Source organism: Macrobrachium rosenbergii, chromosome 8 (assembly GCF_040412425.1).
Source record: "Macrobrachium rosenbergii isolate ZJJX-2024 chromosome 8, ASM4041242v1, whole genome shotgun sequence".
Taxonomy (NCBI): Eukaryota; Metazoa; Arthropoda; class Malacostraca; order Decapoda; family Palaemonidae; genus Macrobrachium; species Macrobrachium rosenbergii.
Window position 1 is genome coordinate 51,203,598 of NC_089748.1, and position 14,683 is coordinate 51,218,280.

The following is a 14,683-nucleotide window of genomic DNA, read 5'->3' on the forward strand; positions in this document are numbered from 1 at the left end:
CAAATCGACCACCTCCAGAACCTAAAGGGAATTTACTTTCGTTCGTTCACACGCAAAATTCGCGACTCATGTTTCGCGTTTGAATTGTTTGCGTTTGCTTATGCTGTTTCATTTATCGTACTTTTTCGTACTCATTGCTGTTGTCTATTGAAGCCGGTTTTATAAAAAGTAAGACGACGGAAAGCAAAGCGCCGTGCGGCGAAACGAAACATTATGAAAATGAAACGAGCGCAGGTTCACTCACAACTTCCTCGAGTATATCATGCCGACGCTGCCTTCCAATGTTCAAATCTCGCGCGCAGAACGTCACTATATAGACGGCCAATGGCGCGTAGTCTGCGCACGACGTCATCAAATGAGCGCCCAATGGGAACTCAGGTAAGAGTCACGTGACTCTCGAGGTCCAAGCAACAGCTATGGAGAGGATTTCTAGTCAGTCAAGATGGAGGACGGTGGAGTGGACACGTTATGTCCGCGGACTACACACATTTCGTGTTTATACCCAGAAATCTTGGCGCTTATATTCAGTTACTTGGACGTGAAAGACAAAGGGCGAATTGCCCAAGTGTGTTCGAACTGGCGTGATGCTGCTTATCACAAAAGTGTCTGGAGAGGAGTTGAAGCGAAACTCCACCTGCGCAGGGCGAATCCGTCTTTGTTCCCATCGCTGGTGCGTCGAGGTATCCGGCGGGTGCAGGTGCTCTCCCTTCGACGTTCCCTCAGGGACGTGATCAGTGGTGTTCCCAACCTCACCTCCCTCAACCTCTCCGGCTGTTACAACGTCACAGACATCGGCCTGACGCACGCCTTCGTCAGCGAGTTCCCTTCGCTGACACACCTCAACCTTTCCCTGTGCAAACAGATCTCGGACTCGTCCCTGGGCAAGATCGCTCAGCATCTCAGGAACCTGCAGGTCTTGGAGTTGGGAGGATGCTCCTACATCACCAACACGGGCCTCCTGCTGGTGGCGTGGGGCCTCAAGAAGCTGAGGAGGTTGAACCTGAGGTCGTGCTGCCTCGTGAGCAATCAGGGCATTGCTTACCTGGCGGGGCAGCACCAGGAGGCCGCGGACGGCACCATGGCGCTGGAACATCTCGGCCTTCAGGACTGCCAGAAGCTGTCCGACGATGCTCTCAAACACGTGGCCCACGGCCTGCCGAACCTGAAGAGTATCAACCTGTCCTTCTGCGCCAGCATCACCGATTCGGGGCTGAAATACCTGGCGCGGATGCCCAGCCTGAGAGAGATCAACCTGAGGTCGTGCGACAACATCTCGGACATCGGCATCGCGTACCTGGCCGAAGGTGGGTCAAGGATTACCTCTCTGGACGTCTCCTTCTGCGACAAAATCGGCGACCAGGCGCTGGTCCACATCTCCCAAGGCCTCTTTACCCTCAAGTCGCTCTCCTGCTCTGCCTGTCAGATCAGCGACGACGGCATCCACAGGATATCCAGAACGTTACACGAACTCGATACCCTGAACATCGGGCAGTGCGTGCGCGTGACAGACAAGGGACTCCAGTTAATTTCGGAACACTTAACCAATCTGTACTCGATTGACCTGTACGGTTGCAATCGCATCACGACGGTGGGGCTGGAGAGGATAATGCAACTTCCGCGCCTGTCTGTCCTGAACCTCGGGTTGTGGCACAAGCAGAGACGGTGACCCATGCCCTACATAGGAGGGACACCGCCTGTTAGCAAATCCACGCCCAGAGAAAACCAGGTGTTCAGTCCTACCAGGCAGTCAAGGTAACGGTTCGAAGACGTGAAAAAATGTTTTTTTTTTTTTTATTTTATTTTCGAAGATATAAAAAAAAAACAACTTCCTTGAGGTGTCTTTTACTTTGCCTTGATGAGTGTACTTTTGCCGGAATCTACCAGTGCAAGTGATTTGTGCTGCGGCGTTTACCGATGGCTGTGTTTTTAATTACGAGGAAAAAAAATTATCAGAACGTTGGGGAGAAGTTCAGGTTTTCAAGAAGAGTTTCCTGCAAACTGTGACCTCCAGGTTCTCAGTTTTTAAAATATCAAACATCGTGGAGGAAGTTACGTGTTTTTGCCAAAAAATCGAATGGTTTCAAGTGCTGTGCAGTAATGAAAACATGATTCGTGCAATAAATCCATGGAATTCCCCCAAAATCGCCAAGATAAGAAGCAGAGATAAGGTTATCCTCTGCCCAGTTGATAACAAGATATATATAAAAAAAGTTATCCACTCTCCAGTTGATATCAGATTTTCTCTCTCTCAGCTGTGCCATGTTTTTAAGTGATTTATGAAATGTCATTAAATCTCTCCTTAAGTGATTTTCCTTGTTTTAGAGGAACCCATAAACGGAAAGTATATATAGTTTGATTAATCTTCAAACCCTTTCTGAGAAAATAGTGACTTAAACAAATTCCCCCCCCCCTTTTTTTTTTTTACATATTACTGAGGAAATGCGACCCATTTCCAGACTTTCCACCATTTTATGTACATATTACTATGTAGCTCCGTGATATAACTTATGTGATATGTGTGACAGTAAGCGTGAATGGGTATGTACTAATGCAGAAGTCATCGTTGTCTTCTTGATCACTTTTTTGATGTGTAAATATAGGTAATAAGTTTGATATGACATGCGAGATAAGTCCCCTAATCATTGACATTTAAATGAAATACCTGAAAGTAAGGTTAATGCAGGTAATTTTTTTTAAAAGGAAATATGGAGTGATTAATATTTTTTATATGCAATGTTATTATGTCAATCTATAAGCCATAGGACTTTCCTTGTAGCTTCTAAAATTGTTGAAAGTTAAAAGGAAATGTGTTTTGAAAGTTATGTAAAGCTAATTTTTTTATATGTGATCTTCAGTACATTTTCTGATCTATTAAAATTCTCCAAATTTGACGCTGATACTGAACAGTAATGATAATAAAGCGATTAACTTCCTAAAGTAGTTTACTCTTTTCATTGTGAAACACCAAAATTAACATGTGTCCTTTCGCGTTGCATTTGGGAGCATAGGGAAGTGGATGGGGGGAGGGGGTGTTGGAGAAGAGGGATGGGGGGGGGATCATAGTCAATTCCCCACATCGTTTGAACTATGCATAAAAGTCTGTAAGAATTTGTTGTAATTCCGAGAAGCTCGGTATTTTCACTTTGATGAATCATCGTTCGGAAATACGTGCAGTGAGAGATATCTGTAAGAAATATTAGTAAATTAGGTCATTGTATCTATAATTACCGTAAGTAATGTCATAATAGATTTGCAAAATGCTTGCCAAAACTTTCTAAGCGGCCTCTCCCTCCCTCAAATGTAACGAAATACTGAGACCAGTGAATGGCAACACTACCAGATCTATGAGACGTGATGCTGACGTATTCTAAATTTTTCTTTTTTCTTCTCGGTGCAGAAATATTTTCTTTCGACAGCAACAATTTCTGAATATATGCCCAGGACACAACCCCCCTCCGCCCCTTTGTATTTAGTGTTTCTCTTCGAATATCAAACTGCCGCGATACCTATGAAAATTAGCCTCTAGTATTAAGATGGGACGTTGATTATAATTTCATCTTGGCTAGCTTTTAAATTTTAAATCCCCTCTCATCTTTTTCTAAACTTAAAACATGCGGCAGTTTTTTTTTTTATCATACTGGAGTTTCTGTATAAAAAAAAGTTTGGGTGTCTATAAAAAATACTGATCAGGGCTCAAGTCTACTGTAGCAGGCACTTCTATAGTAGGCAGACCTTTTCAGAGGGAATATGACCTAATCAGACTTAGCTTTACCTAACCTAGCCTTGGACGCCGTGCCCTAACCCGGCCTGGGGGCGCTTCGCCCCACCCCCACGGGACCCCCTCAAGTAAGCCATATGACCCCCTCACTCTGCATTCTACCCGTGACGGAAATTCTTGTCTAACTGAACTTTTCATACGTCATCGATTTCTTTATATATATATATATATATATATATATATATATATATATATATATATATATATATATATATATATATATATATATATATATATATATATATAATTTTATAATAATTTGTGGTCATTAAATTTCATTGCATAATGATCCAGCATACCCGTTGTCAAAGTAGTAATTAGTAATACTGCCTATTTAATAACCAACGTTACGTGTTATGCTGGAAGGCAGGTGTTGTCTGATGCTCACATGTTTTTTTTTTTTTCGGAGTAAACACCTGCTCGCCACATGCGCAACCAATTTGCCGTACAGAATCTCCCCCACCCCCGCCATCTGCCTTTTAGTAATTTACTTATTTGGAGTTTCCAGTTTTATTTTTTTTTTATTGCGAGGCTTCTAATTCCGATTTTTTTTTCGTTTGTATGCGAAATATTGTATTCAATACTTTTATAGTAGTTTGTTAAAAAAAAATTAACTTTTCACTTCAATTTGTATATGCAAATTTAGGCTTCATTCACTTTCAATATCATTTTGATGTTTCTCCCTCTCAAATCAAACTGCATTGCTACATGGCTTTTTTATGTATAGTTCAGTATGTACTTAATGTATGAAACATACACTGTATTGCTTTATTGTATTTGATCTTAATATTAATCGCTCCATCGTTCTTTACTGACGTTTCGTTAAACACAGATGAAGTCGAGAGTTAAATTAAGAGAATCAGACAGACATGTGCCATATTGGCTTCATATATATATATATATATATATATATATATATATATATATATATATATATATATATATATATATATGTGTGTGTGTGTGTATATATATACGTATGTGTGTGCACACAGATTTATGGAAATAGATGTGTGAAAGTTAGATTTTGTATTTGTCGAGCCACCTTTTCGTAACACTGGCTGTCTGTATTCATTATCATAATAGGTTACTCTTTCCCTTTATGGTAACCAGTTCATCTTGATGTTTACAATAAATCATATGTCTCGAATGGTAATTAATTATCTCATATAAAGACAGGTTTGCCTCCTAGAAGTAAACCATTGCCTTTATAATTATATCAGCCGATTAAATTTTATGTATTGACATTTTTTGATTTACGTGAAGTTAAATGCATTTTCAAGAGGTTCTTGGAAAAGTTACAGAAGACTGTAATAGTTCTGTATTTTTTTTTTTATTGAGCAGTTCACTTTATTTTAGAACTCGATGTATGAGTTATGACAGGTTAACCAAGTCGCTTTTATCATTTATTTACAATGTCAGTGTAGTGATATAAAACTTTATTTTTTTTTTTGTTGCTAATTTATGATGGTGAAAGATAACTGAGAGTGTTATGTGGAGTCTGTTGAACTCTTAGGGGACTTATCAGAGCAATGGAACTGGAATTTTTCATTTTATATTTTCTCATGGCCGGTTTTTCCCTGCCATACGGGTACATGCTCAAGCTTTGAATCTGCATCCCCAGTATTAATTATGATCCACTTCATGTGTATGCATGTATGTGTATATGTATACACTCATGTATGTGTGTATATGTATGTATGTATGTATGTATATATATATATATATATATATATATATATATATATATATATATATATATATATATATATATATATATATATATATATATATATATATATATGCAGTCGTATGAGATGCATATCTCTGGTCATCGTTGTCTTACATTTAATGTAGATGATTTTATTCGCCGTTGTAGAAATGGAAGCAAACCTTCCATTTGTTTTCTGAAGGGTGGAGAAAAATTGTTTTGGTACTGAAATGAGGTTTTCACGAATTTAAAATGGATTGTGTAAATTATTTTTGTTGAGTTGACAAATTGGTGGGTTTTGTTTTTAAATGGACATTGACAAATTTGTTCTGGAATTATCTATCAGATGTGATTTGTTGACGTACTGTTGTGTCAGGAAAGAAAAGAAAGTGTCTTGAGTTATGAGTTACTTTTAAGGCAACGATGGAAAGTGTGCATGTAATTTTATGATCATCGTCATCAACATCATCATTCCCAACATACTAATAATCACTGTTCATGTCATCATCGTGTTCATCACTAATGTGCCAGTATAGAATCAAAACCACACACACCCTAACCACTTTGATACGAATATGAAAAAATAAGATGTGAAAATATGGAATTTTATTTTTTTTTCCGGGAGGGTTCATATGTTTTTTTTTTCCTCTTGTCACACGGAGCTACATACAAGTGTGTGTGTGTGTGTGTGAAGACTTCACGTGTTCTGTAATTTATTTTTTTGATCTGTGTCACGTCCATTTCTTTCCTTCGTCAAGGTGAAACCAAACCTCCTATATAACTCATCATGTACTGTATGTATACCAGATCCGTCCAACCGACCCAATAGACGAGTAGATCCGTATATCACACGCAAAAGCACAGATCGTCAAAGATCTGCAGCTTTTTTTTAATTTCCATAGCGAATTAACGAACAACAAACACCGCCATTATTCGACACACCCCCATAAAAAAAAAAACAGTCAACCTAGTAGAGAATTTTGTACAAAGATGTATATACTAACACTTAAAAAAAGGACTTCCTATTGTACAGAAATTTTCACCCCAAACATGTACACATTTTGTACAAAGATAGTACAGGTACACGGCGTGAGACTTTGTTTGTTTGTGTCCATAACAGTAATCATCGTACCTTTCTCACTCATTTTGAAGTCATACATTCCTAATAAGGGCATTCCTTAAGGTGTGAGGGGAGCGTACCTCAAACCTCTAGCTAATGATTCATATTATCCTCTTCTTTATCATCAAATGCCTTGTTTGTGCCACTATAGTATGTCCTCACTGAGCACGGAGGCTGTTGTTCCTCTGAAATTCCTCATATTCGTTATAATTACTGCTTGATATTTGTGTTATAACTACCACCATCTTTTTAAGAACCGAAGTACAGGAGTATTTCAGTATTGTCAAATTTTGTTCAGTGATGTTACACTTTCATAGAAAATTGCCATTTTCTCCATTGGGGTACACTTGAAATTTGCGTTGATGGATCTGATTTTGTAACCAATAGCTTTGTCATGTCAAAAGTGTTTAGAAATATTTTTCATTTCCTGAGTTGTAAGTGATTTTAGAGGCCATGTGAGAGCAGCCTACAGCAGCAATGGCTTGTGCTTCTACAGTGGTGTGAACAGGGAAAGTAAACCAAGTCCTGTCAACTGTGTATACCATTGAATCTACTGGATTAATGTTGTCCTGTAAACATATTTTCCATTGTGTATACGGAACTATATGGGTGGGGCTCCCTCTATTGAAATGTGATATAACTACGAAACTTCAAAATATTGTTGAATTTCACAGATTTTATGTATTCAACTTTTGTATTTAAATTTTGAACAAATGCTCAATAAATATTTTATGGAAGATGGGACTTTCATTTCTTTCTGTTCATCCTTTTGATTCTTCTATAAATTTTTGAAAGTCAAACAATGGATTTTAAGGACAAAACATAAGATCTGAATTATTTGTAGGATCAACATTACATTTTCGGTGATAACATCATTCCAGTCTCTTAAGTGAAAAGAGGGAGATACGGCAATAACAAATAAAAAAAAAAAGGCAGTTAGTTTGATTGGTGTTGAAAATGAAAATAAGTGTTAAGTGAATAATTTTTTTATATCTAATAGGAAGGGAAGTAACACACCTACCTATTGTTACATGTATAAAATTTGTGAACATACAAGTGAATGAGAAGCCTTCCAAATTCAAGATTGGGATGAGATTTCCACCTTTGAAGCAGCAATAACCTATGGTGAGTCCTTATTTTGTCAATTTCAGGTGCGGTTTGGGTGTACATAATTTTATCTATTTCTATGGGTATAAATCTTGGCCTTTGGCCTAAATTCTATATTCCATTCCATTCCAAATCATTATATCTGTTTCTGAATGCTGAGGCTAGCAGTAGTTGTTTCCGTATAGTAGTACCATTTAACTACAGGGATTATTTCGGAAATTACACTCGTCAATACAAACTGAAGAATCAGATAACTATTGACTAAAACAATAAGTCTGTTTAATACCACTTCTGCTGTAACGCGTATGATACAATTCTTGGTTACGGTATGCAAGTAGGCTTCTACCTTTTCCCTGAAAATTTTAATGACTAAAACGAAAAATGGTGTTTTTATGTGTATATACAGTGCATATGTATAAATATGTAAATATATATCTGTATGTGTATATATAATATATATTATATATACATATGTATATATATATATTATATATATATATATATATATATATATATATATATATATATATATATACATATGATATATATATATATGTATATATATATAATACAAATGTGTGTGTGTATTTTGTGTATTTACTGAAAAGATCATACTGTTATCTGCACTTCTGTTTTAACTATCATATCTTTTCATATGCGTTGATAAGATCGCTGACGGCTGTAAATTATGTTTGTTTCAGTGGAGAAGTCACAAAAAAAAAATTAAATAAAAAGAAAAAGCTGCATGAGCCAACTAGAAGGAAGAGGTTCATGAAAGAAAGGTGTATAGGATTAATTTAATAACAAGTTGTAAACGAAGTTCTTACTCTACAGTCATGGAAAAGACCGAATCATCAATGAAATTCATAGGAACAAGTCTTCAGATAAATGGCATGAAATGCAAACCGTATTTAAAGTCATTAACATAAAGTTTTTGGAAATTGCAGAGTAATGAGACATCAAAACGAGTAAAAAATGAGCCGAAGAAAAGTTTCTGGAAATGTATAATGCTGTATGAGCCGTGGCCCATGAAACTTTCAGTCACGCCCCGGTGGTGGCATGTCCTATAGCGTTGCCAAACGCACGATTATGGCTAAATTTAACCTTAATTTAAATAAAAATACCGAGGCTAGAAGGCTGCAATTTGGTATGTTTGATGATTGAGGCGGTTGATCAACATATCAATTTGAAAGCCTCTAGCCCTCGGTAGTTTTAAGATCTGAGGGCGGACAGAGGACAAAGTCGTCACAATAGTTTTCTTTTACAGAAAACTAAAAAGAAAAACACTGTCATACCAGGAAAAGTATTCAGTACAATTGAAATGTGATATCGTTGAAGAAAAAGTCATGGCCGGAACCATAAAACTATATTGGATGATATTCATTGTTAGCTAAAGAATGATAACGAAGCCAAACGGGATAAAAATGAAAATGAATAACTTTAGGTAGCGGTAATGAATAAATAAATAAAAGCGTTTCTAATGCTCGCTTCATAATCAAAACAAGCTATTCGACGGCGTTGCTTGCAAGTGCATTTGAAATGCATCATTTGTGACACCGCAAATAAACTCCTTCCTTCCCCAACCCGAAACCATTAGAATTCTAGCGTTGAAAAGAGAGAGAGAGAGGGAATATTTTCTTGTGAATTTACAATACTGTACAAGGGAGTCTTGTTTTTTGTAACCGAGACAATAGTTACTGATGACAGAGGGAGGGCTTGTGAATTGATTTCCATACGAAAGTCGAAGGGGAAGCCAATGCCAAAAATGTGATCGAATGCTCGAGACAAGTTCGACTGAGAAATAAATGACCCGTCTGTTGTTGATTGGTTTGAAGAGTCACCTGGCGTCTGCTTGCTCAGATGGGAAACCTTAACCTCCCCCCGCCCCCGCCCCAAGGTTCTTTGCAGCGTGCCTTCGGCCCTAGCTGCAACCCTTTCGTTTCTTTTAGATGTACCTTTTCATATCTCTTTCTTCCATCTACTTTCCACCCTCTCTAACAATTGATTCATGTGCCAACCAAGAGGATTTCCTCTGTTACACCTTTCAAACCTTTTACTGTCTATTTCCGTTTCAGCTCTGAACGACCTTATAGGTCCCAGTGCTTGGCTTTTGGCCTAAATTCTATATTCAATTCAATCCTTCCCCTTCCCCCAACCACCACCACCAAATAAATAAATTAATAAATAAGAGTTAGTGAACCTTTTGCGGTGCACCGTAGCCATTATTATAGGTTTTTTTAGTAGCGTCCCTTCTAGTTTCAGTAATTTTTTAACCTTTCACTTTACTTCCATTCCACTTCCTTTCTTCAATCTTGCTGTCCAACCACTCCAACTCCCCCCGCCCCCCTTTACTGTATAAAGCACTGATTGGCTGACAGTGGCCCCAATGCTTGTCTTTCTGCCAAATTTCCGGGAGTGAATCAGTCCCCCACCAAAATCTAACGGGTATCCTTATCAAGATCGATGTTATGGTCCGTCTAAAATTTTCAGGGACGTCCAAACCCATGTCCGTAGGCCAAAAGTGGTTCTTTTGATTTTGAAAGTGGCCCGCTATAGAAAAAATAAGTAAAAGTATATTTCTCTTTTTTATATCATTAAAATTAGGTTTACCGCTTATCCTGAATAAAAGAAATATTCCTTGCAAAATCAGTAACTGCAAAAAAAAAAGCCATTATGTCTGTTATATTGCATCATATATATATATATAATATGTATATACATATACATATATATATGTATATATATATATGTGTGTGTATATATTTATATATATATGTATATATATGTGTGTATACATATATGTATATATATGTGTATATATATATATATGTATATATATAGATACATACATATACATGTACATATACATACACACAGCTAGCCCGCATGACTTTCTGTTTTTGTCAAGAGTGGCCCTCAGACTAAACAACTTTGACGGCCCAAGGCCTAAATGAAGGTATATTTATTTGTGTTGAATTAATTTCCACGAGTTTAACTCAACTCAAAATATTCTTAAGTATTTTGGAAGCTTGAACTTCAAGTCAATGGGCCCTGTAGCCTTGTTCCATAAGAATAGGGTTTGTCTAGTAGTAAAGCTGAGTAGTAGGAAGACAGTTAGGTTTGCCTTACTAGCCTGTTGCCTATACAATTTGATTCACCCAAGATAAACACATTTTTAAGAATAAAAAAATCAAGAGTTGATGACTGATTGTTTGGTTTACACTAAACTGGCGTCATGATAGTAAAGTTCATCGGTACTGGTGTACAAAAACAAGGCATTAAAGGAACATAGACAAGGCCATCAATAAACTAAACTCGACAAGACTAAGCATTTAAATACTATTCAACTGCAATGAACATGGAGCAATTGGATGAGAAACTAGAAATCAGACTACGGATAAATATTAAAACCTTTTAACATACTTCAAGTTTGAGAAGCTTTGTGCCAGATCTTGTAGACCAGTGGTTCTTAACCAGGGGGGCGTCAGCAATTTCCAAGGGGGGACGAGCCCTAGGGAAAAATTAAAAATTCTCTAATTATATTCGTTATTCTCTTAACAAGAGTCGCTAAGAAGCAGTGTCAAGTATCTCACTAAGTCATTCCCAAAAGAATAAAAACACCCCATCTCTTTCTCCTTTTATTTAATTTTCTTTTAAACCTGGGAGGGAATTTTGCTCATAGATGGAAGGGGCGGGGGGTGCGGGCGTGGAGGGAAGGACCAACTTTTAGAGGGGGCGTGGTAATATAAAGGTTAAGAACCACTGTTGTAGACACTGATGTACGGGAATGATTCCGTGAAATTTTGAGGGAGATATTGTGTGTGAGGGAGTAAGACAGATCAATAGTAAATCTGATTGGGGGTAGAGCTTTCCAGAGCCAGTGGCTACCGGAAAAGAAACAGAGGAACGGTTCAGAAACAGAGTTCATTAAAAACTTGGCCCATGTTAGTCAGAAATTATGTCAACTATGAGGACGCGATAAACTATTGAGTATAAGTGACGAACTATTTTGACAAGTTGATGTCGGCCTACTTCAGAATCAGGAAGGAATACCTTTACCCCTTGAAAACCTGTGGTATTAAAAAATTAGGATTCAATATAATAATCTTACTGATTGGATGAATGCTGTGAAATTTAATGGCAGAAAAAAAAGGACGGGCAAAGTGATAACTTGTTTGTTTATATGTTTAACGTCACTATATAAGAAGTTAACGAAATGTAGAGTTAAGAGTTGAATTGAATTGAATAAAGAATTTAGGCCAAAGACCAAGTACTGGGACCTATGAAGTTATTCAGGGCCGAAACGGAAATTATCAGTAAAAGGTTTGAAAGGTGTAAGAGGAGGAAAACCTCGCAGTTGCACTATGAATCCATTGTTAGGAGAGGGTGGAAAGTAAGATGGAATAGAGAGAATATGAAAGGAGGTACGGTAAAAGGAACGAAAGGGGTTGCAGCTAGGGGCTGAAGGGACGCTACAAAGAACCTTAAGTTTTGCCTACAGTGCACGCACGAGGTGCACTGACGGCGCTACCCCACTACGGGGCGCAGGATTAAGAAAAAAGGAGTAACTGTATATGTGAAGTCAGCTCCCGCCATGCCTAACAAACACATTAGATGATATTTAATGATAAGGATTGTTTGGTTCCATCCCTGGATTTAAGCCTTCGCGTGTCAATTATTAGAAAGTTTGTGCTCTGAAGAGACTATAGACAAAATTTAGGAACAGTTGAGAACAGACCAGCGCGTCTTATGCAACTCATTAAACTCCGCTTTCATAATTTACTTAACCATTCCTTTAAGACTTGTATTTACAGATGAGACATATCCAGTTGCTAAGAGTGGACACTTGTGCCCAAATAAGGAGGGAAAGAAAGACAACCAAGTGTATAAGAAGAGAAAAGACAGGGGCAGACTCAGACTTGCCCGCTGTTATTGGCCACTCAAGGACCTTCTTGTTTTTTACTCTGCAAAGATAGTTGAATTGCTTCACCTTGGTGCACTGTAGGCATTACTTGAGGGTCGTTGCAGCGTCCCTTCGACCCGTAGCTGCAACCTCTTTCATTCCTTTTACTGTACCTCCGTTCATGTTCTCTTTCATCCTTCTGACTTCCCACCCTCTCCTAACAATTGCTTCATAGTACAACCGAGAGGTTTTCCTCCTGTTACACCTTTCAGACCTTCATACAGCCAGTTTCCGTTCCAGCGGTGAATGGCCTCAGAGGTCCCAGCGCTTGGCCTTTGGCCTAAATTCCATATTCTGTCTATCTCTCTTAAACTGCATCACTTTTTTGGAACTAACACACCACAGTCTTGGCCCGGGGTGCAATAAGTCGTACATCAAGCAGTTCCAAAATGTAAAATAAAAAAGAGGAAAAAATCGACCCTAAAGAATACTGAAGACTTTACCAGAGTACAGATCCATGCACAGAAGACTTACTGTAGAGCTCATTAAGTCCTAAATAATGTACAGGAAATATATACCTATAAGCAGATTTATATACAGAAAGACTAGTTTTTCGTTAGCCGACACATTAAACTTTAAAGCAACTCCTGTATAAAGAAAAAAAAAGTAAATTCAAGCAGGTTTGACTACTGGTTTCTCTTCAGTGAAGTATGTGCTTCAATTAGGAGTATCCAATAATCTAAATTACTTAAATCTATTTATCAATTTTGTTATGAAAGTCGCTTTTAAATTTACCGTGCGGGTAACGAAAGAATTAAGCTTTCTATATGTAATGCCGCATAATTTCTCTTGGGGTTTATTGCACTTAAGGTATATAAGCTAACGATGAGGTTCCTGGGTTTGAAGTCCAGGATTAAGCAATGATGCTTAGGTCAGGTTAGGTTAGGAAAAGTTAGGTCAACACTTATTGGCACCAACAAAATATAATGGCTGCTTTTCTTACAGTGAACATTATGTACAATAGGAAAAGGAACAATAGGAAAATGAACGATAGGAAAAGGAACAACAGGAAAAGGAGCGATAGGAAAATGAACGATAGGAAAAGGAACAATAGCAAAAGGAACGATAGGAAAATGAACGATAGGGAAAGGAACGACAGGAAAAGGAGCGATAGGAAAATGAACGATAGGAAAAGGAACAATAGCAAAAGGAACGATAGGAAAATGAACGATAGGGAAAGGAACAATAGCAAAAGGAACGATAGGAATATGAACGATAGGAAAAGGAACAATAGAAAAAGGAGCGGTAGGAAAAGGAACAATTGGAAAATCTGGGATATACAATCGAGACTTCTTGACGAAGTGTCACTGCCCTTCTCACAATACGCAGCATTTTACGCATCATTAAGTGAGGTTATTATGAACTCGAGAGTCATACCACTCACTTAAAAAATGCGAAAATATTCTCCTTCACCAAGCAACTTACTTTGCGTAAGTTTGACGCTACTCAAAAAGGAAGACACTCCTTCGACGGTACTGTAACAAATATGTAATCTCTCTCTCTCTCTCTCTCTCTCTCTCTCTCTCTCTCTCTCTCTCTCTCTCAACGAAGGTGCGTAAGTTTGACACTACCCTAAGGAAGACTAGCTCCTTCAACGATGCTATAATCTTACACATATATATATTCTCTCTCTCTCTCTCTCTCTCTCTCTCTCTCTCTCTCTCTCTCTCAACAAAGGTGCGTAAGTTTGACGCTACCATAAGGAAGACTGGCTCCTTCAACGATGCTGTAATACACACACATATATAGGCTATTCTCTCTCTCTCTCTCTCTCTCTCTCTCTCTCTCTCTCTCTCTCTCTCTCAACAAAAGTGCGTAAGTTTGACGCTACTCTAAGGAAGACTGGCTCCTTCAACGATGCTGTAATACACACACATATATATTCTCTCTCTCTCTCTCTCTCTCTCTCTCTCTCTCTCTCTCTCTCTCTCAACAAAGGTGGGAACAGACTTCTTCTTCTCAACTCTCTGTCTTTATGCTTCAAAGAAAAAAGGAACAAAAGAC

At 37.9% G+C, this 14,683-nt stretch overlaps 1 protein-coding gene across 1 annotated transcript; it reads left to right on the top strand.

Annotated features, from left to right (window-relative positions):
• The first annotated feature begins 420 nt into the window (after nt 1-420).
• Ppa (Partner of paired) lies at nt 421-2,937 on the top strand. Its single transcript, XM_067107797.1, has one exon. The coding sequence runs from the start codon at nt 443-445 to the stop codon at nt 1,664-1,666; it is 1,224 nt and encodes a 407-aa protein (XP_066963898.1). The 5' UTR covers nt 421-442; the 3' UTR covers nt 1,667-2,937.
• The last annotated feature ends 11,746 nt before the right edge of the window (nt 2,938-14,683 follow it).

Coding starts and splice junctions, on each gene's coding strand:
- Ppa (XM_067107797.1), top strand. CDS start 443: ATGGAGGACGGTGGAGTGGACACGTTATGTCCGCGGACTACACACATT.